General features: G+C 46.4%; 1 protein-coding gene across 4 annotated transcripts in view; it reads right to left on the bottom strand.

Annotated features, from left to right (window-relative positions):
• STOX2 (storkhead box 2) overlaps nt 1-22541 on the bottom strand; it is a 191892-nt gene extending 169351 nt beyond the window's left edge. For 3 of the 4 annotated variants that reach the window (XM_043454093.1, XM_043454095.1, XM_043454096.1), the window contains exons 1-2: nt 21871-22541; nt 21231-21673 (exon numbers count right to left, since the gene is read on the bottom strand). In XM_043454093.1, the coding sequence (XP_043310028.1) occupies nt 21231-21594 (364 nt within the window). In that variant the 5' untranslated portion in view covers nt 21595-21673; nt 21871-22541. Of the gene's footprint in view, nt 1-21230 lie in introns of all 4 variants that reach the window. The other variant, XM_043454094.1, reaches the window with a different exon arrangement.
• Nucleotides 22542-27366: the final 4825 nt, after the last annotated feature.

Below are 27366 nucleotides of genomic sequence, written 5' to 3'. Positions count from 1 at the left end.
CAGACGGAACAAAAAAAGCACGTACCTAAAAACTTGAATCTGTCACCACTGGGATTACGCCACTAAAATGCGTTGGTTTACCCGCCCTCCCACCACACACACATTTATTTACTTTACTCAAAGACACAATCATCATTAAGCTCACCCCTAAATTTCTATCAAGATTTTTTTCAAGGAAAACAAAGCCAGCATCATGACTTCCAAGTCGCCACTGAAAGAAGAATCAAGTGGAAAGTCAGAGAAGAAGAATGGAATGCCGACAATACACATGTAGGACAGAATATGATTTTAAGCTCTAAATACAAACCACAAGCCAGAGCTAACACATTTTTCCTGGGGTTGTTTCTTTCTTCCACCTTCCCTTTCTCCATCAAGCCTTCTATACCTGCATCACTCACTCCAAGCCTGTAACCTTAGAGGCAAAACAAGCCAATCAATGCCCTCTGCCATTTCATCCTATCAGTCACCACGGCCAGTTGACAGCTCCCAGAAAATATCTTTCATCACCCTCACGGTGTGCCTTGCAAAACACAGACAAGTGTTAAATACCTGCTGAATTAAACTCAATAAGTAGACATCTTCGGGTATTCTGCTTTAAAGATCGTCATGAAAAATGGGCTATCTTTTGTTTGGATCCTGTTGTGAACCAATGAATTGTGAAAAAAAAAAAAATGCTAATGCAATCATCAGAGAAATTTAAACACAAACTGAAGAGTTGAGATTAAGAAACAACTGATAACATTCATAAGTGTGATAAAGGCATTGTGATTATACTAAGAAATCCATCATTTAGAGAGAAGTACGTAAGTATTTACAGGGAGGGTATACGTCCAGGATTTGCCTCAAAATAATACAAAGTGGAGACGGAGGAGGGGGTGGGGATACAGATAAAGAAAGATAGGACATTATGATGATCACTGAAGCAGCCTAAATAGGAATTCATTGCATGCGTCCCTCTATTTCTGTATATGATCAACATATTTCACATAAGTAAAAGGCGCTTTTTTCTAACTTAAGTGCTATTAGAGTACAGAGGTGGCAGCCAGGCTTTCTGCGTTCAAATTCAAAGCCTGGGCAGCTGGGTGACCTTGGGCAGGTCCCTCAACCTCTCTGCCCCGCTTTCCTCATCGTGTGTCCATCACAGCACCTACCTCAAAGCTTTGCTGAGAAGACGCAATGAGTAACGCTCTATGCAACATCTGGCACGTCACAAACACTTTACACATTTGCCATTACATTACCCCCACTGTCACTACTGTGACTGCTTTCTGTATTATTATTACCTATCGAGCCAACTAAGCTCAACGCTGAGAATACGGGGGAAGGGAAAGCCCATTTTTGTCTACTGAGGATGTTCTGGTCCAGCTGGGGATTCACGACACATAAGGAAGAGAGGAAGAAACAACACTGGAATAAACACATCCTATGTACTCAGCACTAAGCTAAGTCTCTTTCCGGGAATTATCTCAGGAAAACCTGCAGGACCAGTTTCGCAGCACGAAAAATGGAGGTGAGAGTAGGCTGCCAGATTGAAAGCCTGGGCTCCCCTGACACGCGGACAGCTGACACTTCCCCATAAAGAAGCGGTGCGGGGAACAGAAGCTGCAGCTTGGCCAAGAAACGGGGGGCGAGGGGCCACCACGTACTTAGCAGGGAGGTCAGGGCCGGCTTCTCAGCAAGAGGGAGAGCCATGCCTCCAAAGCCAGTGGCGGACAGAGACAGGAGACCCTGGAGCCAGGCGAATGGGATGGACCGCCTGGGGTTGCCCTGAGGTTCCGACAGGAGCGGGGCTGGGAAACAGTGAGCGAGGAGGAAGGGCAAGGGGCCAGGAGGACAGTGGCAGGGAAAACAGAAAGAAGGGGCTGATCAGAAAGGCAAAAAAGAAGAAGAAAGAAACTCCAAATCTGATAGAACCTGATTACCAGCCAGGTCCGCTTTCCCAAAAGTGGTCCTCAGGTCCCCCGCACTAGGATAGCCTGGGATGCAAACTGAAATGCAGATTCCCAGGCCCGCTCCCGGCCCTGGGAATGGAGCCCCGGAATCTGTTCTTCACGTGCTCCCTGGGTAGTCGGCTGGGCACTGAACATGAAGAACTTCCCGGGAGACAAACAGGGAATGTCAGAGGAGGAAGTCAAAGATGACCCAGAAGTGCCAAGGCTGAAAACGCCCTCCGTTTTCAGCTTGCACCCAAATGGCCCATCACTTCCCCTGGCCCCTCCTCACTATGTCACCCTGTGGCCAGACCACCTTCCCTGAACACTGCCCATCTCCTGCCCACCTCTGCCCAGGCGCCCAGAGCAGCTTCCGCTGCTGAGTGAGGGGATCTAACTCCCCTGGATGCCTCGGCCCCTCTAAGCCAGGCCCCCAGCAGCTCCCCGTCTTCCCAGGGTGAGGTTTCAAGCTGTCCCGGAGGAGAGCAACGGAAGCAAGTAATCATGGCTTTACACCAAGGCCCGGGGCAAGGGGCATGGAGAGAAGAGGGGGCATCCTCCAAGCCCGGCCGGCAGGGCAGATCAGTTCTCATACATCTGTTGCTGTTGTTTAGTCCCTAAGTCGTGTCTGACTCTTTGTGACCCCATGGATTGTAGCCCTCCAGGCTCCTCTGTCCATGGGATTCTCCAGGCAGGAATACTGGAGTGGGTTGCCATTTCCTCCTTCCACCGGGGATTTCTCCAACCCAGGGATCAAACCCACATCTCCTGCATTGGCAAGTGGATTCTCTACCACTAGCCACCAGGGAAGCCCTACAGTCACTCGCAAAACCCCTCCCAGTTCAGACTCCTGAACCAGGAAGCAACTGTACACGGTCCTGGGGCGAAGCCTCCCCGCCCTTCTGCTTCAGGCTCCTCGATGCCCACTGCAAGGGTGTTTCACCACTGCGGTGATGCTAGGGGAGGCTAGGAGTTGACTTCCGCCACCCCCAACACACGCTTACCATAGGTCAAGGCATGGACCAGCTTTTGATGATCCCCAGGCTCATCTTGCTCCCTACCACTTTGAAGGCCCTATTCAATCTTCTCTCCTCTTGACAATACCCCTCTTTCTTCCTTGCCCACCGCCTCTCCATCTCCTCCATGAAAAATTAGCCCAAGATCTTCAAAGCATCATCAGGTGGCAAAGAATGTCTCAGCTACGTCGGACAGAATCCCCACCACTGACACCCCAAGACCCTGGAGTGAGCCTGAAGTCTCCTTTTCTGCATCGGCCCTTTTTTTATCAAGTGCCTCCTGGGTCTCTAAGTGTCAAGGATTATTCACCATGTTTCTCCACAGCCCCCAAGGCTGTGTGAGGAGGGAGAGGGCTCTCTGGATGTACAGACCGGGAAGAAAGCCAACTTGGGCCCTCTCATTTCATCCAGGGTAGAAATCCAGCCAGGTTGGCCTGACAGATCCCCCATCCAGAAACCCAGGGAGACTGCCCGGGTGCACAAGATTGAACCCTTCACCAGCCACCAGTCCCCTCTTCATGGTGAAGTCACAAGCCCCAGGGGCGCTGGGGCCAAATGCAGGCAGTCTTTCTGTCTCCTAGGGTGCCTGGTATCCACGCATCACGTAATATGCACAAAATGCTCCATCGGTTGACATACCATTGTCTTCATAAAATGTACATTTTTCTCTCTGCTTCCCTCTGAAGTTTATCCCACAAGTCAAATAAGTGTTTCTGTTAACCAGTTTGTCAAGAAGTAAGAGTGTTGTTTTGTTTTTTACAACCACACAATAATATTTTTGTCATTGTTCATCTATCATTGCAAGTTCACTGAGATGGCTGCAAGTTCACTGAGATGGCTAGCTGCTCCGTTTAACTCTCTCTAATACGCTTTTTCTTATCAGAGGTAACCGATATTTATCTAAGGAAATTAACCAAGGTTCTTGGCCTCGGAAAATAAAATAGGCTTAAAGGCAAGTAGAACATAGGTGAGAAATAATTTATATGAAAACGGGGGGAATGACGGGAGGTGGAAAGAATATCTTATTAGCTTTATGACCCAGAAAAAGAAAAAAGTAAAGTTTCACAGGAGCGTGTCCGTGCTGAAATTCTCCCACTCTGGCCAGTTTGGATTTATTATCGGATTATTTTAATCCTAAATAATTTTCAAGTAGGTGACAGTTTAGGGGATGAAGCTCAATGAAACTGTTACACAAAACCGTTCAAGTTACTTGAACACTTGATGCCTCCTCGCAGCTAAAAACCATTTCTCCTGGAAAGCGTGGCAGCCGGTTTTACAAAATGCATGGCCGTACACGTCTGCGTATCTGGGGAAGCGATCAAGGCCCAAGGCTGCATTTGATGGACAAAGTGGTATTGCACTGTTGTTAGACCTTTTTTAATGCACAGCCTACACCGCCTTTTACAATATTTAAAATGTGCCAAAGAACAAAACCTTCACCCAGCGGGCATTTACAATCTAGGGGCGCAGATGGAAAGTGCCAAGGAAAACTGAGGAGGGCCCTAGAAAACTGAAAGGCCTGCTCATCAGTTGAGTCTTCAGACCTGCTGGAACCATCTCCAGCAAATAGACTCAGGAGCATCAGATACCTGTCAGTATGGCTCTCACTTAGAGATGAGAACTGTGACCACTTGCTTTGCCGTAATTTCTTGTGGGCCAAACATCGGACGACGTGACTGGGCAGGAAAAAGGAATAGCAGAGGTGGGTGGGAAGGAAAGCCTTTCATTGTACTGTTTGCCTTGGACAGTCTCCTTCTAGACAGCCATGGCCTCTTGAAGCTTGTTTAATCAAGAAAAGGAACCCCTATTAGATTACTGTAGTTAAATTTTTTTTTTTTTTTTTTTTTCGCCCCACCAGGCAGCATGCAATATCCCGAACAGGGATCAAACCTATGCCTCCTGCACTGGGAGCATGGAAACCAGGAAAGTCCTGAATTTATACTGGAAGAAAAAAATCGATTGAAAAAGCTTAGAAGCTTACAGGGGTTACAGGGGAACCACAGTGGGCCAAGCAGAAGTGGGTGGGTGTTTAGGAAGAAGGGTGTCCAGGAGTGGGTTGGGGGAGGCACGAAGGCTGGTGGATCTGGGGTGAAGCTCAGCACCACCCCCTCACCTGTCTGACATCGGTAAGACTCGTACTCTCTCTGAATTTTAGCCTCTTATAAAACGGAGATAAGAAGAAACTCACTGAGTTTCTGTGAAGATTAAATTGTTGTTGTTGTTTACTTGCTAAGTCATGTCCGACTCTTTGCGACCCCATGGACTGCAGCACACCAGGCCTCCCTGTCCTTCATCATCTCCAGGAGTCTGCTCAAACTCATGTCCATCAAGTCGGTGATGCCATCCAACCATCTCATCCTCTGCCGCCCCCTTCTCCTCCTGCCTTCAATCTTTCCCAGCATCAGGGTCTTTTCCAATGAGTTGGCTCTTCGCATGTGATGGCCAGAGTATTGAAGATTAAATATGATAATGTGTATACATGGGCTACTTTCAAATCTACCATATATCCAGGGGACAGTAAATAATAGCTTTTCTCAAGGTCATTCTTAAATAGCAAAAGGGCCTGCCGGGTCTGGAAGGACACAAGAACTGCATCCAGGCTCGCAGTGCACGCGGTTGACCCTGCCGGGCCATTTCACTCCAGCCCTCGGGTGTGTGGGGTGTGGGTGGCAGACACCCCAGGCCGGAGCGGGACAGGCCGAGGGGGCCAGGAGGGAAGGGGCGTGAGGAGGGCCGGGCAGAGGCCCAGCTGCCCCTGGACACTGGCCCCGCGTCCAAGACTGTGAGCGACACAAACCCATCAGCTCTCCTCACTTTCGCTCCCACTGCGTGAAGGGCCACCTCGGGGAGGATACGCCGAGGCTGGGGGGCCAGCCTGGATCCAATCTCCTAACCTCCAGGTCTGAGCCCCAGGTCCCCCCGACTACTAGCCTACTCACTCACAGACCCCTTGAGGCAAGAGCTGGGGGCCCAGCCCTACCGGGACAAGGATGGGGGTGCTGCCTGGAAGAACAGGGCCCCCTTCCCGCTGAGCAGGGCCTGCGAGGAGCCCAGCATCCCCACTGCCAGCCTCGCCCTGGAGACCCAGCCGCCTGCCAGGCCCCCTGCAAGCCCTCCCCCCAGCCCGGGCCCAGCACCTGCGATATCAAAGCCGAGAACACAGAAATGCATGAAGCTGCGATCCCTGACCTTTCAAGCCAGGGTCTGGAACACCCTCCGTTATCTTCAGAGTCGCGGATGAAAACACCCCAGGCCAGCAGCGGCAAAGAGAACTGCCGTCTTCTCAACGCGTGAGCCGTCGCGGGGCCCCGGCGTGAACCACACCGGCGTCACGCATTCACTGCGCTTCATAGAAAAGCACCCGTGCCTGCGGCTCCCGCCTCGCCAGACAGAAAGGAAAACGAAGCCGTGACCCGCATTCCGTGAAGTTCCGGACAGTTACACCAGGGCACCCAGCCACGGGAGGGTCCTAATCCAGGCTCGGTGTACAATCCAGAAGCGAAATAAACGTCGTTACACCCTATTGGATTAGCATCGGGGGAGCAGGGTCGCGCCGCCATCAGAACCGTGAGCGGAAAACACGCTCAACTGTTTGCACGTCCAGTTTCAAGGTGACTTTGAACATCTCAAAAACCATGGCTGGAATCAGCCAAATTCCACTCATCCAACAGCTTGGTATTCCATCAGCCTCCTTGGAAACCAAGCACGAAAAATCCAGTCCTTTGCAAGATACAAGATATGTATATACTAATAATAGATCGTTATGTAAAAATGAGCAGACCGACCAAAAAAAGAAAAAAGGTTCAGTTCAGTTCAGTCGCTCAGTCTGACTCTTTGCGACCCCATGGACTGCAGCACGCCAGGCCTCCCTGTCCTATAGGTTAAGTGACTACATTTGTATTTTTAATTTCATGAATTTTATTTTTTTTACTCCAACAGAACAGGGTCTGGTCTGAGCCCCACAGCTGCTAAATTCAGAGCAGGAATGAGAACCCTAACCCAATCAGAGCTCTGACACCACACCCAGCCTTATCACCTGGCAAAGGCTTACATACACCAGCAGCGAGCTACAGGGACTGCTCGGGCATTCCAAAGCCTTCCATGGAGGGCAGAAAGGGGAAGGGTATTTTGTAATGAACCTCCTCATGGGTAAGACTCTAATGATAGCGACAAGCAGTAAAAAAATAGACAGAAAGTGAGACGCATAAGCCCAAGCAGTTTATCATGGACACAGAATATCATGATCGAAATAAAATTAATCTGGAGTTCTCAGATTCTCTTCACTGTGCAACGAGAACACACCTCCGAAACAGAATAATGAAGGAAAAAGCAAAATCATTTTATCATCACTATTTTAAATATCGATTGGGGTTTTACTTTAAGTATCGATTTCTGTGTGTTCAGAGCTTCAATTTTCTTCTACCAAATATGCACTGCTCCAAATGAAAACTGTTCATACATGCAAAGAAGGTGGCCTTTTCCCTGGAGCTCCCAAAATTGAGGTATTATGTGTTTTTACTCACAAATCTGGCAAGTATATTTCCCTGTGATACCCCATCAAAGGATGAACTCTGTGATCAGCATTCAAAGGTTCACCAAGCAAGGAACCTCACTGGTGTTTCACAGACTCTCCTGGACACAATTAAAGCACTCAGTCAGTAAGGACTGTGTCTTCTCCTAGATTGTGGAGCAGTTTTGGAAGCCAGTGTTTTCTAGGTTGGCCCAAAAAATTGTCAGAGGGTTTTCTTTGCTTTGACTCAACTCACAAGCTTCCAAGGCTACAGACACCATTTCAAAGCTGTGGTGGTGAGTGCTCTCCTACCTTAAGAAGACAAGACAGTCCTTTTTCCTTCCTTCATTACTTCAGGTGTATATGGTACCCAGACCAGGAGCAAAATTTCAATGATCACAGCAGACAGCAAAAGTGAGCTAGGGCTACAATGAAAATTCAATAGCTTGACCTGAGTTCTCAATCCAGCCAGTTCAATACTGGCCTTAGAGGTGGACAAAGACACCCTCTGGAATTCTCCACTTGCCCTCCAAAAGAGTTTTGATGGATGTAAAAACCTAGTTTTCATGAGAATCTCTTTCATGAAGACTTATCTTTCTTTTCCAGGCAAGAATACTAGAGTAGTTTTTCATGTTCTCCTCCAGGGGATCTTCCCAACCCAGGGATCAAACCCACATCCCTTATGTCTCCTGCTTTGGCAGGCAGGTTCTTTACCACTAGTGCCACCTGGAAAGCCCCCAAGAGATTACCCAGTTTAAAACTTTCACAGCTTTTCTGAATTTCTGATAACCTGTTCTACTTTCATCCGATCTCGTGTACTGGAGAAAAGTGAATTTCCCAGAGGGAAAAAAACTTCACCATTTTCTAAATAAGGTTTTCATGACTCAGGCTAAATGACATCATGACTCTACTTTTAAAAAACTACACAATATGCATTTTATTCTTTACAATGTACATTTGTGAATCCGTGCGTGACTAATGCCTCATGAAATTATTTATTATCTTCCAAATTCACCCAGGAATTCTGAAGACTGTTCGGACAGGCCTGCAAAGTAAAAAAGACATTTGAAGTCGAACATTGGTGGCTAAGGCTGCTACAAGGCAGCCAGACATGGAAGTAAAGGTTTTGATCATTTCATGTATCCTAATATATTATTTGTTGTTATTCAGTTGCTAAGTCATGTCCGACTCTTTGCAACCCCATGGACTGCGGCCCACCAGGCTCCTCTGTTCATGGGATTCTCTAGGCAAGAATACAGGAGCGGGTTGCCATTCCTTTCTCCAGGGGATCTTCCCAACCCAGGGACCCAACCTGCATCACCCACATTGTAGGCAGATTCTTTACCACTGAGCCCCGAGGGAAGCCCTATCCTAATAGATACAGAAATACAAACACAACTTTTCCAATGTTTTCTTTCCAGGATATGCACATACAACTTGTCTATTAATAAATGTGAGGTCGTCTTCTGTCCTAAAACACAGTAACTTTGCAGCAACACTTTTAATGTATTTCAGGTCCTGAATTGTGGCTGCTGACTTGGGTGACCCAACGTGGCAACCTGCACGCTCGGGTCCCATGGCTGCACATTAACAATAAAGTCCATTATTTCCAATTATGATCTCACTTCACACCCTTTCCTCTCAAATTCTTTCCCCTCCCTTGACAACAAAAATATTCAGTGATAGTAGTTTTCCCTCTTGCTTTTCAAACAGCTGAAGAAACCAGTTTCTCTGTGGTTTTCCTCAATTCTCCAATTTATTTTCTCTTTAACTGAAATATAATTAACATGCCCTCTGACTTATTTTTTAAAATCTGTACCCCAAGTCGTATTTTCTAAAGCAGAGTTGTAACTCAAACAAATTTAATATAGGCTGTTAACTATAATCATCATTAGATTATATGTTTTATAATATTTTGCCAAAATTATGCCTTTTCAGGCACTGCCAAAACCAAAAAGTGGTTAGGGGGCTCCCCACTGTGGGGGGCTATAGCAGAGGTGTTTATAGAGAAGAGGGGAAGCAAACTAATTATTTATTTGGCTGTATCTTAAATGTTTGGTTTACATGAGAAACTTTACTCAGCTGTAGTTGTTCTTAAGTTTTCTCAGATTCAAGAAAAATCAGGTTGACTCTGGATTCAATTTGCTTTCAGAAGTTACCAAAGACACTAGGGCTACCCTAGTTTAATGATCCCCTTGTCTAACTATTTTCACGAAAGCGAGTTTAGAAATTACCACCAGCAGCCAGTTAGCATTAACTATACTTCCAAGTGCACTCACGCTACACTTATAAATCCACATCACATAGAGAACTGAAGTAGGACACAAACTGAAGTTGATAGTCTCCATCCTCAAAGAAATGACAAATGTGTGGGAAAGACACATTCAAAGTGAACTGCCAATACAAGCAAGTAGAACATAATAAGTGCCAGTTATTTTCAAACAGGTGAGCATATAAATGGTAGTCATTTTCAACTTTTGTGACTTGAGAAGGCAATATCTTAATTGAAATGCCTGGATAATGGTTCTGGCATGAGGACAAAGTCAACACAATGACCTGCCTACTTGGAAAATTAAACATGTTGGCGATATTACAAAGGACTACATTCACTCATTCAAGTCCGCATGCGTAAGTCCTCAGAACTTTTGAGTAACAGGGTCAGGGCTCGGAGAAAATTACTCACATTCCCTCTCCTTGCACAATTGTGCATACTCTAAATCCCTCCCCTTGAAATTAAAAGCGTTTGTTGAATAGATCATACACTTGACCCTTGGATTCAGCCACTCCAGATTTACATTCTTATAGTCCATCTTACAAACAGTCATTGAAATGATGTGAACTCACCAACTCACATCAAACTGCTCTTCAGAAATAAGCTTCAGTGTATGTTCTGTTAGCATTTAACCAATCCTTCTCTCTTCTGCTAACAAATGTCCAGAATTTTTAATGGGAGAGGAGAGGAAAAAGTCATTTAAAAAAATGTAATACTTATTTCAGCACGGCACTTTAACACTTATTAAATCTAAAGTCATTCAAATATCTAGGCTCATTAACAAGGCATTATACACAATAAAACTTTATCAACTAATCATCAGTTTGAGTACACAGAAATTAAAACTCCCACTTATTCAAATTGCATGTAAATTTGCTGGTTAAATTTGCTTTTACATTTTCACCACAAATATAGCTAGATAATGCTTGATTTTACCGAATCCAGGCTTTCTTACTATTAGCCACGTTATAAGGAGTAGTCACCTACTTGAAAACAAGAGAAACTTATACTATTCTAAGAAAACACATAACATTGTAAATCAACTATGCCGAAAATTTTTTTAAAGGAAAGAAACTTTGGGGCTTTCTGAGCCTTGTTTCTTTCACAGTGTCAAAAGATACGCAAAGTGTTCATTTTTGAAAGAAGAGGGGAAAGGTTCATCAAATTAAACCTTTTCCCCCCACAGTCATCAGTTACATGTCACTGAATTATCTCCATCAGCAGTCTCCATCTAATTTTGTCTTCATGGACTTCCTCAAACTGAAGATGTGCCTCTGTTACAAGAAGCCTCTTCTCTTTCTTATATCACCTCAAAATCTCTCTACAATTACCTGAGCCTGCTGCTTACCTTGTGAGCCAATTTAACTCAGTAACATCCAACATCCCTCACCCTTTGGCTTTTGATCCTGGATCTAAGACTCTTGCACAGTATAAACTGGCTAAACAAAAGAAAATAGTCCAGTTTCCAAATGACACTGATGTAGCCTCCTTAGAATAAATGAAGGCCACACTTGCAGGACATTTGGTCCTGCTCAAAACTTTCATGAGCATACCTGGTCCATGACAGATGGTTTTGGACAGGACCAAGTATCAGGGACCTTTGGGTGAGGACCCAGTGTCTCATGGCCAGTTTAGACAGGGCCAAATGCTAACCGGCGCCCTGCCCAAGTATCCTCCCCGTCCTCTGAGCCTTGGTCCTGCAGAAGTAGCCTCCACAGCCTCTGGTCCAAATCAACACTGTCCAGAGAGGGTTTCTAAGCAGGGAGTGACTGTTTTCCTAACTCAGGTCTATACTGGCTCCCTCCCTGAGGAGGGGCCAGGGGCTTCACTTCCTTAGGGTCGATGGTAGAGATTTTGGGATTCACCTAAGCTACAGAATAACAAGGTTGAGAGCAAAGCACCAAAGAAGGTACTTAATTCATTTGTAAAAAGAGTGCACTACTTTATTTCAACATAAACGATTTGTGTAAAAAAAAAAAAAAAAACCTGACATTGTAGGGCCTTCCATGTGACATACAAAAGTTTCAAGCAAGAGCAAATATATGTTATTACAATACAGTCAGTGGTTCAATATTTCTAAAAAGACAAATTTCATATTGGGTTTAAAGTCTAACTCTATATCCTGCTAATAAAACACACACTAAAATAAAAGCATACAAAAGATGAAAAAGAAAAAGGTGGCAAATTGATATACCAAGCAAAAAGCAGAGATATTCTAGTATTAATTTTGGAAAAAAATTTCAAGGTGAAAAGGATGAGAGAGGACTTTGTGTTAAATGTGTACGTATAAATATTCTCCGAATCTATTTCCTCTTCTATAGAACAGAAATAACGTTAGCACAACCTCAGTAAGGATTACATGAGACTATATTAAAGTGCTGAGAACAATGCCTGACCCACAGTGAACATTAACAGAAGTTCATTCTTATTTTTCCTCCTCCCTACTCTACTCACCCCTTCTCCAACTCTGAAGCAGAGTCAGTAAACATTTAATAAAATGAAGGAGCAAAAAGTATAAAGACCGTCCTCTAGAATGGTGCTTCTTTACTGACATAAGAGGAAATGTTCAAGATATAGGAAAGAGTAGAAGAAGGATGCTAGAATAACCACCATCATCTGGCACATTCAGAGACACGGACTCTAAAGTACCACTTTCATTTTTCTATATTAGTACTTCAACTACTAACCTAAAGCCATTTTTTTTTACAAACTAATAACTGGACTCTGATAAAAGGAAAGTGATCAACCTAGACAAGGTATGCTGGTCACAAAGTTGTCCCCCGTAACAACAATGAAAGGATCATCTATGTATCCTGCAATTGTATATTGACTGTTAAGTCAGCAGGCTTTCCAAATCTCCCCAAGCTGACATTATCAAGACCCAAACAGAATGAACCAAGGGGGAAAGTAGCAGCCATCAGAACCTAGAGGCCAGGAGAAGATCTTGGAGGAAGACGGTTTGAGGATCTGGGCGAACAGTAACAACAGAATGAGATTTCGATTCCTGGGTTGGGAAGATACCCTGGAGGAGGAAATGATAACCCACTCCCGTATTCTTGCCTGAAAAACCCCATGAAGTTGCAAAGAGCAGGACACATCTGAGCGCGCGCGTGCACGCACACACACACCCACCCACACACACGTGGCATAAACACGATTATAATCAATGAGATAAAGAGTTGGAATTTCTTTCCAGATGGACAGCAGTGTTCATTGGACTGTGTCATCCTTTTTGCCTCCTCTGGAGGAGTCCAGAAAGTGTCTGATTTTTTGTCCAGAAGCAGAGATAAAATAGCTAACATGAAAAAAAAAGAAAAAACAAAGAAGCTTCACGAACTAGCCAGACTGGACAGATGTTTCCACAGAGCAGAGAAAAAACCCTCTACTGCAGGACCACAGATTAGATCCTGTAACCCTCCCCCCTAGCCTTGGTGAGATGGGCAGGAAAAAACTACAGAGAGGACCTGCCCAAGAGCAGAAAACAGCCTCAAGGGGCGACAGCCGCAGGTTTGGGAATGTCTATAAATAAATAAAATTTTGTTTTGAAAATCACATCTGGGATGGTGCCCCCTTGGAGACATTAAACGTATAGAAGTTCTTCTCCTCTTTTTCAGCATGAAAGTGTCAGAAAACTATCTTGGACTCATGAGGGTCACTTCCAAGGGAAGTGAGGAGCCTGGAATCACCAAAGATGATGTACTTTAGAAGAGCAGGTGATGAGCTCCGGTGTCCTGGAAATGGACACATAAGGAGAACTTCAGGTTCTAAAAAACTCAGGCACAGGGTTGTGGGCGGCGGGGGGGGGGGCATGTGGTAGAAAGGCAGAGAAGACATCACCTGTTATTGCAAGATTTAAAAGGAAAAGTTGCCCAAACTTGGAGAGAAAGTAGAAGAAATGGGGAGGAGGGCATCTGACACAGCGTCAGAGGAAGGGTGACAGGGATGGAAGGAGATGCCAAGAGGGGATGCAGTCACAGCATCCCGGTGCATCCTCTGAGCACCAGCGGCCTCACCGTGAAGACAGAGGCTGCAGCGATCACAGGTGGTCAGAAGGTGCAATCCTGCCAGACTGGGTCCACAGCTAAGAGACGCTGGTACGCCTTCTGGGACCTCCAGGGACCCGTGGCTTTGTGAGAAGGAAGTTATTTTGGACTTACTGTTAAACAGCCAACATCCACGCAGACCGGGGGACTTTAAAGGCTCCCCCACGTGTTTGGTATTGGGAAGCAGGAGGTGACATCCTTGTTTCAGAGACATGCCATTTTACATCCACAGATGGGCTCTCATTATAGAAAATTCCAGTGTACGGCCTTCCCAAGAAATTGAGGAAGTGGAAGAATTTCACTGTGTGTGTATTAGGCCGTAAGAGTCAAAGAGACAGCACGGAGGTTGCTCTCATTGCGTTAATATCAAAAGAATATCTCAGCCTGGGGGGCCACGCCACGGGGACTCCGCCACCGTCCTGCAGACCCTCACAGCTAGGGGGGTCTGCCTCCCTGGGAGACTTACACCCCCAAAGGCTCTGACAAAATTCCCTGTACATCTTGACCCAAATCATTTATCAAATTCTTTAAAGAGATACCTCTAATTCTGACCCTTGACAGTGTCTGAGATTACATTTCTCTGTCGAGAGAAACTAATGTCAAAATATCCACAGTGATATCCTCCCATGTCAGTGTAATCTAAATTACAGCAGTTATCACAAGGCCCTGAGCCTTTGAAGTTCATTCTAAATACTTCATTACGATGAAACTGACACACCTTTATGGAAAATTTCTTTGAGCCAGAGTGAGTTAATTCATAAAAATATCTTTACGACTAGCTAGAAATGAATAAAAGTTGAAATACAATATTGTTCACTGTCTAGACCTAACAGTGAGATTTTAATATGGGAGGTAAGCTTCTGTAAGAGAGGGGCCCCTGTCTGACACTTTTCTGGATATTCTACAGGCCCCAACCTAGTGCTCTAAATATACTAGATGCTCGAAACCTTGTCACCGCAGAATAAAATACCAAAAGGCCCCACATGACCTGGCATCGGACAGCCCCTCTGACCTCATCTCCGGTCACACCTTCCTTTCCCTGGCTGGCTCAACAAGCATCAGCCTCACGGGCTTTCCTTTCTGTTCCTCTGGCATTCAAGCTGATTTTCATCTGCTCCTCCACCAATGGCCGCTGGCTCATCCATCAGTCAAGTGCTACGCAAAACAAGAGGTATTATAGGGCTGTCAGTCAAAGCCCGGGCGGGGAATGTGGCTTTGGCGCAGAAAAGGAAGACTCTGCCCTCCTGTGAGTGAGCCCCGCAGAAAGATTATTAACCACAAGAGCAATGGACCGACCCGTTTGGCTTAAAGGAAGCTCGATCGTGATGGCCTCTCACAGCATCCTGAACCAGCGTGGGTTTCCCTTTTCCCTTGTGAGGTCTCAGCCACCTCCACGCAAACCCACTGCCCCTGGGCTACCTGGCACCCTAAACTTCTAGGAGACTGTGTGTATTGGGGGCTGGCAACCTGAACTTGAATCTTATCTGTATAACCAAAAAAAGAAAAACAAGCAAAAATTACGCTGCCTGGGTCCAGACCCCAGCTCTCTCTCTTACTAACTAGGTGTCCTCGGAGAAGTACTTGTCCTTCTATTCCCCAGTGTTTTCAACAGTAAAATGGGTAAAATAATGATACCTAAATAGCCAACAAAAACAAAGCATTTAGGAAATAGTAAATGATCAATAAATGTTAGCTATCATCTCATGTTTCCCTGTCACTCTCTATCACCTGCTTTTTTTTTTTTTTTTTTAACAGCATCTGGGATCTTGGTTGCCCAACCATGGATCAAACCTGAAATCCCAGCAGTGGAAGCTTGGAGTCTTAACCACTGGACTGCCAGGAAAGTCCTCACCTGCTTAATTTTTAAAGCCCTTAAAACACTTTGAAATTCTTACTTCTTTGTTTAATTTTTAAAATTTCTGTTGCCCCCCGCTCCCCCCAGAATGGAATATCCAAAAGTACAAGGGCTATATCCAACCTAGCCTCCACTTCAATTCCCAGAACAAATCCTAGGAGATCGGAGGAGGTTCTTCAGTTGGTGAATGACTCAGTACCTCTAATTCCAAAAGCTTTATAACACTCATTAGGCAATCCCAGCCATGAGCCTAGGAATATTATTCAATTTTAAGTTGACTTAAATAAATCAACTTTTGGTTGGGATATATACAAATTCTTTTGAAGTGTATCCTTTTAAAACAATTGTCTTAAAAATTTACTACTCAGAAAAGCCACTTTAAGAGAGCAACTCTTTGAAAAAAACCAATAAAGATGTTGGAATAGAAGAAATGCTTGATGACCTTATGTTCTAAGCAATTTTCTTTTTTTATTGAATTATAGCTGACGTGTAATATTATGTGAGTTTCAGGGATACAACAGCTAAAAATTTTATAATGTAAAATATAAGTTCTGATTTAAAGCCTAAAAAGCATATTTGGTCTTAACTAAGTTAATAGCTAAGGATAAAGTATAATATGGGCTTCTCAGGTGGCACAGTGGTGAAGAACTAGCCTGCCAAAGCAGGAGGCACAAGAGATACAGGTTCAGTCCCGGGTCAAGAAGATATAATATATATTCAATATATTTATATGGAGCTTCCCTAGTGGCTCAGATGGTAAAGAATCACCTGCACTGCAGGAGACTCAAGTTCGATCCCTGGGTCGGAAAGATCCCCTGGAGAAGGGAATGGCTACCCACTCCAGTATTCTTGCCTGGAGAATCCCATGGACAAATGAGCCTGGTGGGCTACAGTCCATGGGGTCGCAAAGAACTGGACATGACTCTATATAATAATATATAAAGTAAAATGTAATATAATATCTAAATGTAAAGAGCCACTGGAGCGGACAGAGACACAGCCACGGTTCCTGAGATCTGAAGTTAGAAGCATCTATGGAGATGGTCGGATCTGAATCAGGCTGACAGGTGGGGAAACTCCAGGAGCCCTAGGAGGGAGGAACATCTGGGCTCCCCACAAGGGCCTCACAAGGGCCCCTGGGGTTGCGGGGAGGCTGGAAGGCCCTCCAGACTCAACCAGGCTATAGCGCGATCTTCCGAAGCACAGTAACCCTCGACCGTGGGACGGGACCACGAGAACAAACGCTCTCACCAGCGCCCAGCGCCTCTCCCCACTGCTCTTTCAACAGACTTTTAGCTGGGGTACCTGTGCCCAGTCCCCTCCCCTGACCCCGGAATTCTCGGGATACCAAAGATCAAACCCCATCATTCCCCCTCCCTGCTCAGAAGCTAGCAGGGCTTCTCAGCTGGCACCTCGGGCCCAAGTCCCCCTTTCCACTGTCTGATCACACCGCTATCCAACAACTCTCCAGCCAGCCAGCCCCCAAACACACCTGGGACTCCTCCATCCCATGACCGCTTATGCTCCTGCCCAGGTGGGAGAGCCGTCCTGACCTAACGGAAGCCCTGCGCCAGGCTCAGGGCAAGCCTCTTCTCCGCGAAGCCCTCTCCCAGCCCACCAAGAAGAAGCAACTGCCCCTCACTCCCTGAGCTGAGGCCCCCGCACATGCCCATTTCCAGAGTCAGCATCTCTACAAAGATGCCAGGCTGCATCAGTCTTCACAGCCTCCAGAAGGACACAGCGCCTGGCACTAGCGGGCACTCACATGTCAGGCGTCCAACTGAGTGCTAAATCAAAGTACACAGCACAATTTTAAAACATTGCTAGTGTCCTGCTCACACCTCCCTTTGGAGGGCCCCGGAAATCAAAAGTCTGAATTTTTATTCCCTCCATGTCCAAAGTAGGTCATTTCTAAGCAGTGGGTTTGAATATCCCAAATCAAAACTACTTTTCCTTTGAGTTCCTTAATTCCTCGCTTCTTATTGAATCCATAGTCATCTCCTCCTTGTTGAACCCCAACCTGAAAAGTGTGTGATTAGAACCACATACTTTTGGAATTACAGGCAAAAGTAATCTGGAATTGCTGGCAACTTCAAGACGCATGTTTCAAGTTACAAAGCAAGACAAGATTGTTTTCAATGCTGCGGTGAAAGTGTAGGCTTGCCTCACCGGCGTTGGGGCCCAGCCAAAAAAGGGGGCCTGGGCAGACCTCCTGTCCATGGGTTAACGCATATGTGTGCATGTGCGTGCATGCACGCACGCACACGCACGCGCGCACACACACACACACACCCCACCAGGAGAAGGGTACTCTGAGATGGAGCAAAGGCAATCTTCCCCTTTCATCACTGGGAGGATCTAACAGAACAATTTTATTACCACAATCTCGAGATGGGCTCTCAGAGACTACCTGGAAAACAACCAAATTTTGTGAATAATTATTAACCATAAGTAGAATAAAATGTAAACTGGCATTTGCCTACCAGTTATTTAAGAGAACTACTTGTGACTGATGAATTTAATTCAAGTTCAACAAGAGGAAATATGATGCCCTCCAGAAGGCTCATCTCTGTCTGGTTTTGTGGCTGTCTCATACCCACGAGATAATCAGAGAAAATCACAAAACCACATAAAAGCACCTGATAATATAGGTAGTCGGTCTGAGGGATCCGTTGAAAGTTATCCTGCAAGAAATGCATTACTAATAATAAAGTCCCACAGATAATGATCAACTCCTGCTTTTGCATATAAATTAGACGGAGTGCCTATAAGAATGGCATTCACTCTTTCCAGATTTACAGCTAGGTTCCCTCTGAGTACACTTCCATGGCTGAGGTTTTGTTTCTTGTATTTTTGAGTGCATGAACCTGTCCACACATAGACTGTGCCTCAGAGTAAAAGGTTGTGAGCCAGTCATCAGGGGCTTCTGGACTTTGGAGTTTCAAAGCTCAATAAAAGATCTTCCACCAAAAAATTAGGACGCCTTGCAGCCAACACGGAGGTTCCCTGAGAGAAGTTTTACAGGAGGGGAACCGTCACAAGCAATTCAATATTTTACCATTGTTACTGAAGGAAAATCGGAATTTTAAGAAAGATTCTGAATCCCCAAGCAGTTCAAAAAAGCTAACCACCTGGATCCCAGAAGACATCATGCTCCTTGGTCTGCTGCGGGTTTCAAGAGGTGCTCTGCGTGCTGACCATCAGGCTATGGAGGGAAGGGCTGAGCCAATGCAGCTACTCTCCCTGCCAGCTGACAGTCAGCTTGAGACAGTTCAAGCTACCAAGGCAACAGGCTATGGTCAATGAACTACAGCAGTCTGGAACTCTTAAAATGCCCAAAATAGTTCTCTTTGCTTGATATGACAAATCACCAATTCCCATAAGCTCACCAATTCTGCTAAAATGAAAAATAATATGAACTGAAATATTTACAAATCAAATGCTATTACTATAATAGCTGGGATTTTGAACAGTGGGAGAGATTTAAAGATGGAATGAGATTGGCCATGTACTGGTAAGTTTTGAAGCTAGACAGTGGGTTCATGGGAGTTCCATATAGCATTTTTGATTATACAGTAGAACATCACCCTTATCAAGGTTTTGCTTCTGCAGTTTGTTACCTACAGTCCACGAAGATCCAAAAATATTAAATGGAAAATTCCAGAAACAAACAATCCATACGTTTTACATTGGGCACCATTCATTCTGAGTAGCTTCATGAACTCACTCCCCCATCCCACCCTATCCTGGGATGTGAATCATCCCTTTGCCCAGCAAATCCACGATGCATAGGTTACCTGCCTGCCCATTAGCCACTTAGCAGTCACCCTGCCAGCATCACTTCAACAGTGGTGATATCGTGGTGTTTGTGTCCATGCAACAATCACTTTATTTAACAGTGGCCCCAAAGCACAAGAGAATGATGCTAGCAATTCAAATATTCTCTTACTGTACCAAATTTTAAAATTAAATTTTATCATAGGTAGGAAGGTATAGGAAAAAACATAGTATCAACATATAGGTTCACCTGGGGTTGCAGGCATTTACTCAAGGTCTTGTAATATCCTGGCAAAGAAGCAGTGAGGGACAGAACCACTGTACTGGTTTTGCACATTGTTTGAAATTTTCCAAAATAGAAAGTAAAGAATAAGTATGAAGTCAAGATTAAAAACTACTGAAATGCAATCTCTACAGTGCCTAAAAATGACTACATATATCCTTACCTCCTAGTGTGTTGCAGTTCTACAGTAGGAGAGCAGATGAAATCTCAGACACGTTAATCTTGGCCCTTTACTAAGGCAGCTTAATTACAGGGACTTCACTGAGGTTTTTGCTAATGTCAAAAAAGAAAGTGAAGCCACCTTTCGGAATTTCAACACAGGTTGTTAAAACACACAAGAGGCAAGCTTTACCAGTTTTTTGTCTACTCGATTTAAAGAAAGTTTTGTAAAGATCTCTGCTATTCAAAAATTGACCAAACCAAACAAAAAAATGCTATAAATTTGCCATACGCATACTGGAAGGCACGTTAGCAGGTAAAAGGTCTGCCTTCAGTAGAAGGTAGCTAAGTAACCCTGGCTAACGAAAAAGGCGGCTTTACCGTCTTTTAGCGTTTGAACTTTTGACCTCCTCCCAAAATGTCACAAAAGAATTTCCAAACCTTGGGACTAGAAAGAATGCTTTCTTTCCCGAAATCGTTTCACAAAACATACCCGTTTTGAGCCACCGAGCCTAAAGTACAAAAATAAACAGTATAGTCTAAAAGAGATGCAGACTGGATTAAGAAAAAGTAATGCAATTTAAGAAACAACAGCCGATCAAGACGCGCTGGAAATGCAGCAGCGAACAGCACCTTGCGGGCTCTCTTCCCGGACACCGCTTTCTCTTTTGTTGAAGATCAGACTTTTTTCTCCAGTCCTCCTCGTGTCTCTTCCTACCTTCAAACTCACAAAATGACTTGAAAGATGTACGGGCGGCAACGAAATCTACACAGCTCAGTCGTGCACAGAAACACCGGCGCTTAAAAGTCAAGCCACCCCGGGAGGGACGCGCCGCCCCAAGCAGAGACGGCCGGGGGTGGCGCGGAGGGGACAGGATGCGCCCGGGGGCGCCCGCGCACCTGGACCGCCCGCCGCCGTCTCCCGCGGCCGAGCCCGCTGCCGCCCGAAGCTACCTGGGCGCCGTCTCTCTCCACTTCTCCCCCGTCCGCACGCGCGCCCGCAGCCACAGCCGAGCACAGAAGCGGAGACCCGGCAGACCCGGAGCGGCCGAGGACCCGCCGAGCCTCCCGCGCCGCCGCCCACCTGGTCGGCCCCAGGCACCGCCCCGCAGGTGCCGCCAGGGAGGCTCCCGCCGGCCGGCCAGGAGCGCCGCGCGCGCAGAGGTACTGCTCCCGGGGTTTCGGTGCCAGGAAGCTCCCCCGTCCCGCGCGCGCCCGGGCCGCCGGCCCCTCCCCCGGCGCGGCGCGGGGGTGGAGAGAGGAGCGGGCGCCCGGGGGAGCCGGGCCTGCGCGCCGGCTCGGGCAGGGCGGGGAGAGGTCCCCCGAGCGACGGCACCGGACGCGACCGGCGGGACGGGACGGGGCGCCCGGAGGCCGGACTCACCGAGGCAGCGGATGTGGAAGCCCGAGGGCGGCCGCAGCGCCCGGCGCGACCAGCCTTCGCGCAGCGCCTCCAGATGCTCCTCTTTGCCCTGGATCAGCAGAACCTGCTCGTCGATCCAGCCCAGGAAGAACGTCTCGGCCACCGCGGCCGTGACCTTCTTGTTCCAGAAGTGCTGCATGTTCTCGGCTTTGAAGTCGGCGAAGATCTCATAGCCGATGTGGTGCCGGGCGAGCTGCCGGGGCCCGGCCGGGGACGCGGGCCGGGCGGCCTCGGACCTCTGCCCCGCCGGCCCCTCGGCCGGGCCCAGGACGATGGCCAGAGAGTGAGGCGCGATCTGCAGAAACTTCTCCATCTTCGGAGGCATCCGGCGCCCGCCGCGTGACCCCACTCACAGCCGCCGCCGCCGCCTCCCGCCGCTCCCCGGCACGGCCGCGCGAACTGCGCTGCGGGACAAGCGGGGAGCGTTAGTGCCGCCCCCCGGGAGCTGGCCGCGCCCCCGCCACCCTGCGCCCCGACGCCAGGACGCCCCGGGACCCGCTGGGGCGCAAAGCCCGCGAGTGGGCGCAGGGTGGCCGCCACGCGGGGACGGGGCGCGGGTGCGGAGCCCGCTCGGGCCGGGCCGGGGGCTGGCGCGCGTTACCTGCAGCTCCGGGCCACCCTCCGGGCACCGCTCATTTTCCAGCCGTGGCACCCTTGCCTCCCTCGGCGCCCGGCGGCCCCGGCGAGGGGCGGAGACGCGGAAGGGGGGCGGGCAGTTCGCGCTGAGGCTGGGGAACCCGCCGGGCCGGACCCGGCCGGAGGAATCCCCAAGAGTCCGCTGCGGAAGGGGGTCCAGGGGGGTGCGGATGGCCGGGTCGCGGGGTGCGTTTAGGTGGCGGGTCCAGGGACGCACGGCGACACACGGAAGGCCCCGAGTCCCCGAGCTGCGCGGGTCGCTCCTCCCCACGCTACACCCCGCCCCCACCCCCACCTCCTGCTGGAACAAGTGCCTCCGCTGACTGGTTGATGTGCCCTTGGAAGTGGCTTTTTAAAAAACTTAGTCAACCGCGAAAAATTGTCATCAGTCCCTCCTCCCAGACCCTTGTGGAACTGTCCCGTATCTCCATCCCGTACTGTGGGCCTCAGGTAGAAGAAACCCGGTCATTCCCAGTGTCTCCTTCCATTGATGAAGAGGATATGAAATTCACCAAGAACGGTGATGATTACACATTTTTAGAAAACGAAAACAAAACAAAGAAAAAACCCATTTTATTAAGCTTCTTTCTCTACAAATTCCGTTTTTCTTTTTCATTGAGAAAGACTAGTTGTATATCTAGAACCCTAATTGACCCCAAGGTTTCATGTTACATTTTCCTGGAGCAACGTTTCTCTAAACTTAAGTGCTCACAGAGTCGCCTGCAGCTTTTGTCAAAACAGAGGTACCTGGATGTGGGTCTCACTACTTCTGATTCAGTAGGTCTGCTGTGGAACCTAATGATTGTTCTTTCTAACAAATTATGGGCCACACTTTGAAAACGCCTGACCTGAAAAAAAAGAAAAAGTTATGTGATGGGAGGGATCATTGAAGGGTGTCTTGCCAAGGTTGCAGTGGCCACACTGCGGATGTCCCTGGAAAAGTTACCTTGTGCTTACATCCTCTTTAGCGAGGCACTTGGGTACATCATCATGAAGGAAGATGCAAATGTTTCTTGGCAAGGAACTGTTCCTTCCCTAGGTTCAGTCTCCAAGACCTTTATCTTGACCCATGTAGTGGAGACAGTTCCTGGTTATTTTCCAAGAAAAGCTGTTTAACATCTATCAATGCCTCATTCTTACAAAACTCGAGGAGGAGGAACAATTATTATTCCGATTTTTCCAAGGAGAAAAATGATGTTAACTGATTTGGCCAACGTCACACAATGAACAGGTGATAAACCCAAGATTTGAATCAAACTTAGGACTCCAGAACCCAAGTTTCCTCGTGCAGCCTCCAAAGGAACTAAAAATATGCAAGATAAACTAGTATGACTTCATTCAGGAGACACTGTTGCACCAATTTACTTGAAAATGTTCAGGAAGAACTTTTTTGGTAGTTTATCAAATAAGAAATCCTCAAACTCCCTGGGGAGATCCCTTGCCTCAGTTTTCTCCATATTGAAGCTCAAGATCAAGTGGGATGTTGTAAAGACTGAAAGAGCACTGTCAATGAAATTCTTTATCAGCCCTTCTCCCCACTGCCTGCTGTCAACTGCCTGCCATTCCTACAAGGAGAGAGGGCTTTGCTGAACTTGCTTTGCTCCAGGCTTATCAATCGCTGGTTGTCCACTAGGATATAACAGACCCTCAGACAGTCATCACTCAGGGAGGTGCATTCCAGCCTAAGGGCCATCACTTTGGAATTTCTGTTCATGGCAGATTGTGTTTTCCAAAGAGAGCTGCCACGATGCTTCCCAGGCGTGTACGTTTTGTAATGTGACCCTGTCACTCCCCTGTCTGGACACAGAGTCTCTCTCTTCACCCCTTGAACTCTGGTTAGGACGTCTGTCTGATTGCTTTGACCAGTAGAGCAGAGATCAATTGGAGGAGGGCACGGCAGCACATTCCAGGATTCTTGCCTGGATAATCCCATGGACAGAGGAGCCTGGCAGGCTATGGTCCATAGAGTCGAAAAGAGTTGGATACAAATGAAGTGACTTCTCACGCATGAACTGATGCTGTACCGGTCCTGGGAGCAGACTGACTAGCCTCTTAGTTCACACTTGGGCTTCTTGGAAGCAGCCACCTTGTAACAAGTGCAGGTAACCCCGAGATCATCATGTTGTGAGGAAGCTCAAGCTAGTCATGAGGAGGAGGTATGGAAAGAGAGCACAGTGCTGGCCAATTCCCAGCCATTCTCACCTTCCAGGTTAGACACCAACACAGGAGTGAAAGAGAGATTCTAACCCCAGCAGACACCAAATATAGTCGAACCATGGCCCCGGAGTAACCCCCAGTCAAGCTGTCCCAGGCATCTCTGGGTATTCGAGTCAATCCAACTGAAGCTTTGTATAGCCAAGATGACCCTTCCCCAGCTGCGCTGGTCTCAATTCCTGGTCCACCCAACTATGAGCATAATAAAGTGGCAGTTGTTTTTCATCACTGAGTTTTGAGGTACATGATTACAAGGCAATAGATAATTGGACCACTCTTATAATGTTTGCACTACTTAATGTTGCACTGTGGTAATGTTTGCATGCTTCTTGGGAAAGTCTAACAAGAAGAATCTAGGCAGGAAAGAAGACTTCAGGGACGTCCTGATTGTGGCACCTCTGGAAAGTCAACTCTTATAAAGCAAAATGGAAATCCTGCTACGTTATTTTTATCTCACAAGTGTGATAGGTGATTTAGACTCCTAACTCCATAATTCAAGGCACCAATTGATCAATGTGTCAAAAAGAATGGCATCTTCACAAACCACTCAATAAAACCTCACTGCAGTAGGAGCCCAAGAGTTCCCACTGAGGTCTTATAACTCTGGGGTTACCGCTTATTCTAATTAAAAGCCTCCTAAAGGATTCTTTCAAGGGTAAGCCACCAACACACTTATTGGTAGCACATGCATGCCTGCATGCTCAGTTGCTCAGTCATGTCTGACTCTTTGCGACCCCATGGACTATAGCCTGCCAGGCTCCTCTGTCCAGGGATTTTCAGGCAAGAATACTGGAGCAGATTGCCATGCCCTCCTCCAGGGGATCTTCCCAACCCAGGGATGGAAACCTACATTTACATGTCTCCTGTATTGGCAGGCGGGTTCTTTACCGCTAGTGCCACCTGAGAAGCCCACGAGTTATGCAGTATTAGTGATTCTGTTTGATGCTTATGTCTACATGCTCACCTACTAGCCAGGAAGATGCTCTCAGTGGATTATCTGTTACTCTTTATCCCAGGTTAATAATTAGAATAGCTAACATTAATATGGTGCTTCCTATGTGTCATATACCACTGTAGGCACTTTATGTATACTCATTCATTTAATCTGTGCGGAAACCCTATGGGATGGATACTTTTGTCATCTTAACTTTATAGATGAGAAACTGATCCACAGAGAACTTAGCTCTGATGAACTTAATATGCTCAAGGTCTTGGTGACTTGGTGTAAAGTCCTCAAGCCAGGATTCACATCCAGGTAGTCTAGTTCCAGAGTCTGTGCTCTTAACAACTGCATAAAGGCTCCCTCCACTCTTCTTCATAGAATTAATGATCATCTTGTTATCACAGCCACACATGTGTGACTCCCTTGAGGATACTGGCTCGATTTAGTGGATGAGAATGAGTTTGTACATCAGATGCTTCACTTCTCCTGACATCCTACCAAAGATACTTCACTTAGTCAAGACCTATATTGATCTTCCCTACAGGGGACAGTTTTTGATGGCTTGAGACACTTTCTCAAAATAGCTCAAAGTGCTCTTAAATGCTATGCTGATTCCTCACTCATTCCCCACCCCCAACGAATGAATCTCTTCTAAGACAAAGTTTAATATTGCTGCCATAATTGAGAGCCTCAAGTAAACCTAAAAATGAACTCTGGCTGGTTCTTGGATCTTCTGAATAATGCCTCTGTTGACAGTAACCCAGCCGTGACTCCCCTGTATTCTGACATTCATATTGTACCAGCCCCGGCATCTCCATTACAAGGCAGAAGCCCATCCCAGTCTGAAACCAATTTTCAAAGTGCAGTGTGCAAAATGTACTTTTCTTTGTCTTATGTTTCTGTGCGTGGTTGGTTCTTGTTCATTTTCTAAAGCTGTACATGGCAGCAGTTAAGAATAGAAGCCAGTCTAGTTTTCCTATTAAAATACTTTACACACTTCCTGACTATAATTGTAAACCCAACTCCACATACCCCAGATTTTATGCCAGAAGTCCATTTTATTTGAACAAAAATTTCATTGGTCATATCAAGTTATTGTGGGTTTTTTAATGAAATGTTTTAAATAGCAGATGTCCATGTCCTTAGCATCCATGCCTCAGTCTTTAACTCAGAGTGTTAGAAGTTACTAAATATTGCTACCGTTCATTAAAAGTCATATATCAAAAAACTGTTGTACTCTAGGCAGTAGGCTGAGTAACTAGAGATAGAGAAATAAATAGGACATAATGCTTATTTGTGGGGAGCTTACAGTTTGCAAGAGGAGACAGACAATAATCCCCCCAAAATGAAATTAGGCCTTATTAGTGCAATAGTGGACGCATGTACATATTACAATGGGGAGGGAGATAAAAGGAAGGAGAAGTTCATTAAATGGGCAACATTGAGAATGACATAAGACTTCATACAGTGAATAATATTGAGCTAAGACTTGAAATATGAGTACTTACTGTATGAGGCTGACATATTACACACAGTTCTTTTCCAACCTAAGGGACATGATCCATTTGTGAGTCCCTGTCGCTGGGCAGTGTGTCCAAGAAAATGGTTATAAACAATAGTACCCATTTGGGATTGATTCCTTTTTATTTATTTTTAAAGTAGGGTAGATTCAAAGTTCCTCTAGAAATAAGTTTGCTCAATCCTTTATATTCTTCTAGGCTTTCTTAGATACAGAAGAAAGGGGCTGGAGTTACAGCCACCCTGCCAGGCTTTGTGCAGTTCGCCAGTGCTCCCATGAGGTTTGGTCCCTCATGCAAATGGCATCTTCTGTGTAGGCTGTGTTGGGGGAAAAAACATGGCAAACTGTTGCCATGATACATATTACACTGTCATTAATTTCATAATTGTATGAATGAGCATATATAACATCTTGTGGCTATTTCATGTGAAATAATAGCTGATATTAATAACAAAGCAACATGAGAAAGTAAACACAATTCTTGTATATTTCTCCCACTAACAGGAATGGAATCTGTTCATTATCTGTTGATTTTTTTTAACCTAATTGCCAAGTTCTACCCTTGATTTTGTTTCCTCCAAATATGGAAGTGGATGCTCAGAGTCTGGGATCTTCAACAATGGAAATTATAACCTACCAGGACCCTGTCATCTTGCCCAGTCAACAGGCCCTCCTTCCTCTGAAATCACTGCACATGGCAGCTCTCCAAAGGCAAGGAAAGAGCCAACTAAAAATAGATGGTTTTAGGCAAATGCTGTAGTTAATCAGATAACTGCTACCTGAAA

Source organism: Cervus canadensis, chromosome 31, assembly GCF_019320065.1.
Source record: "Cervus canadensis isolate Bull #8, Minnesota chromosome 31, ASM1932006v1, whole genome shotgun sequence".
In the NCBI taxonomy this organism is placed as follows: Eukaryota; Metazoa; Chordata; class Mammalia; order Artiodactyla; family Cervidae; genus Cervus; species Cervus canadensis.
This window is presented reverse-complemented; position numbering and strand designations above follow the sequence as displayed.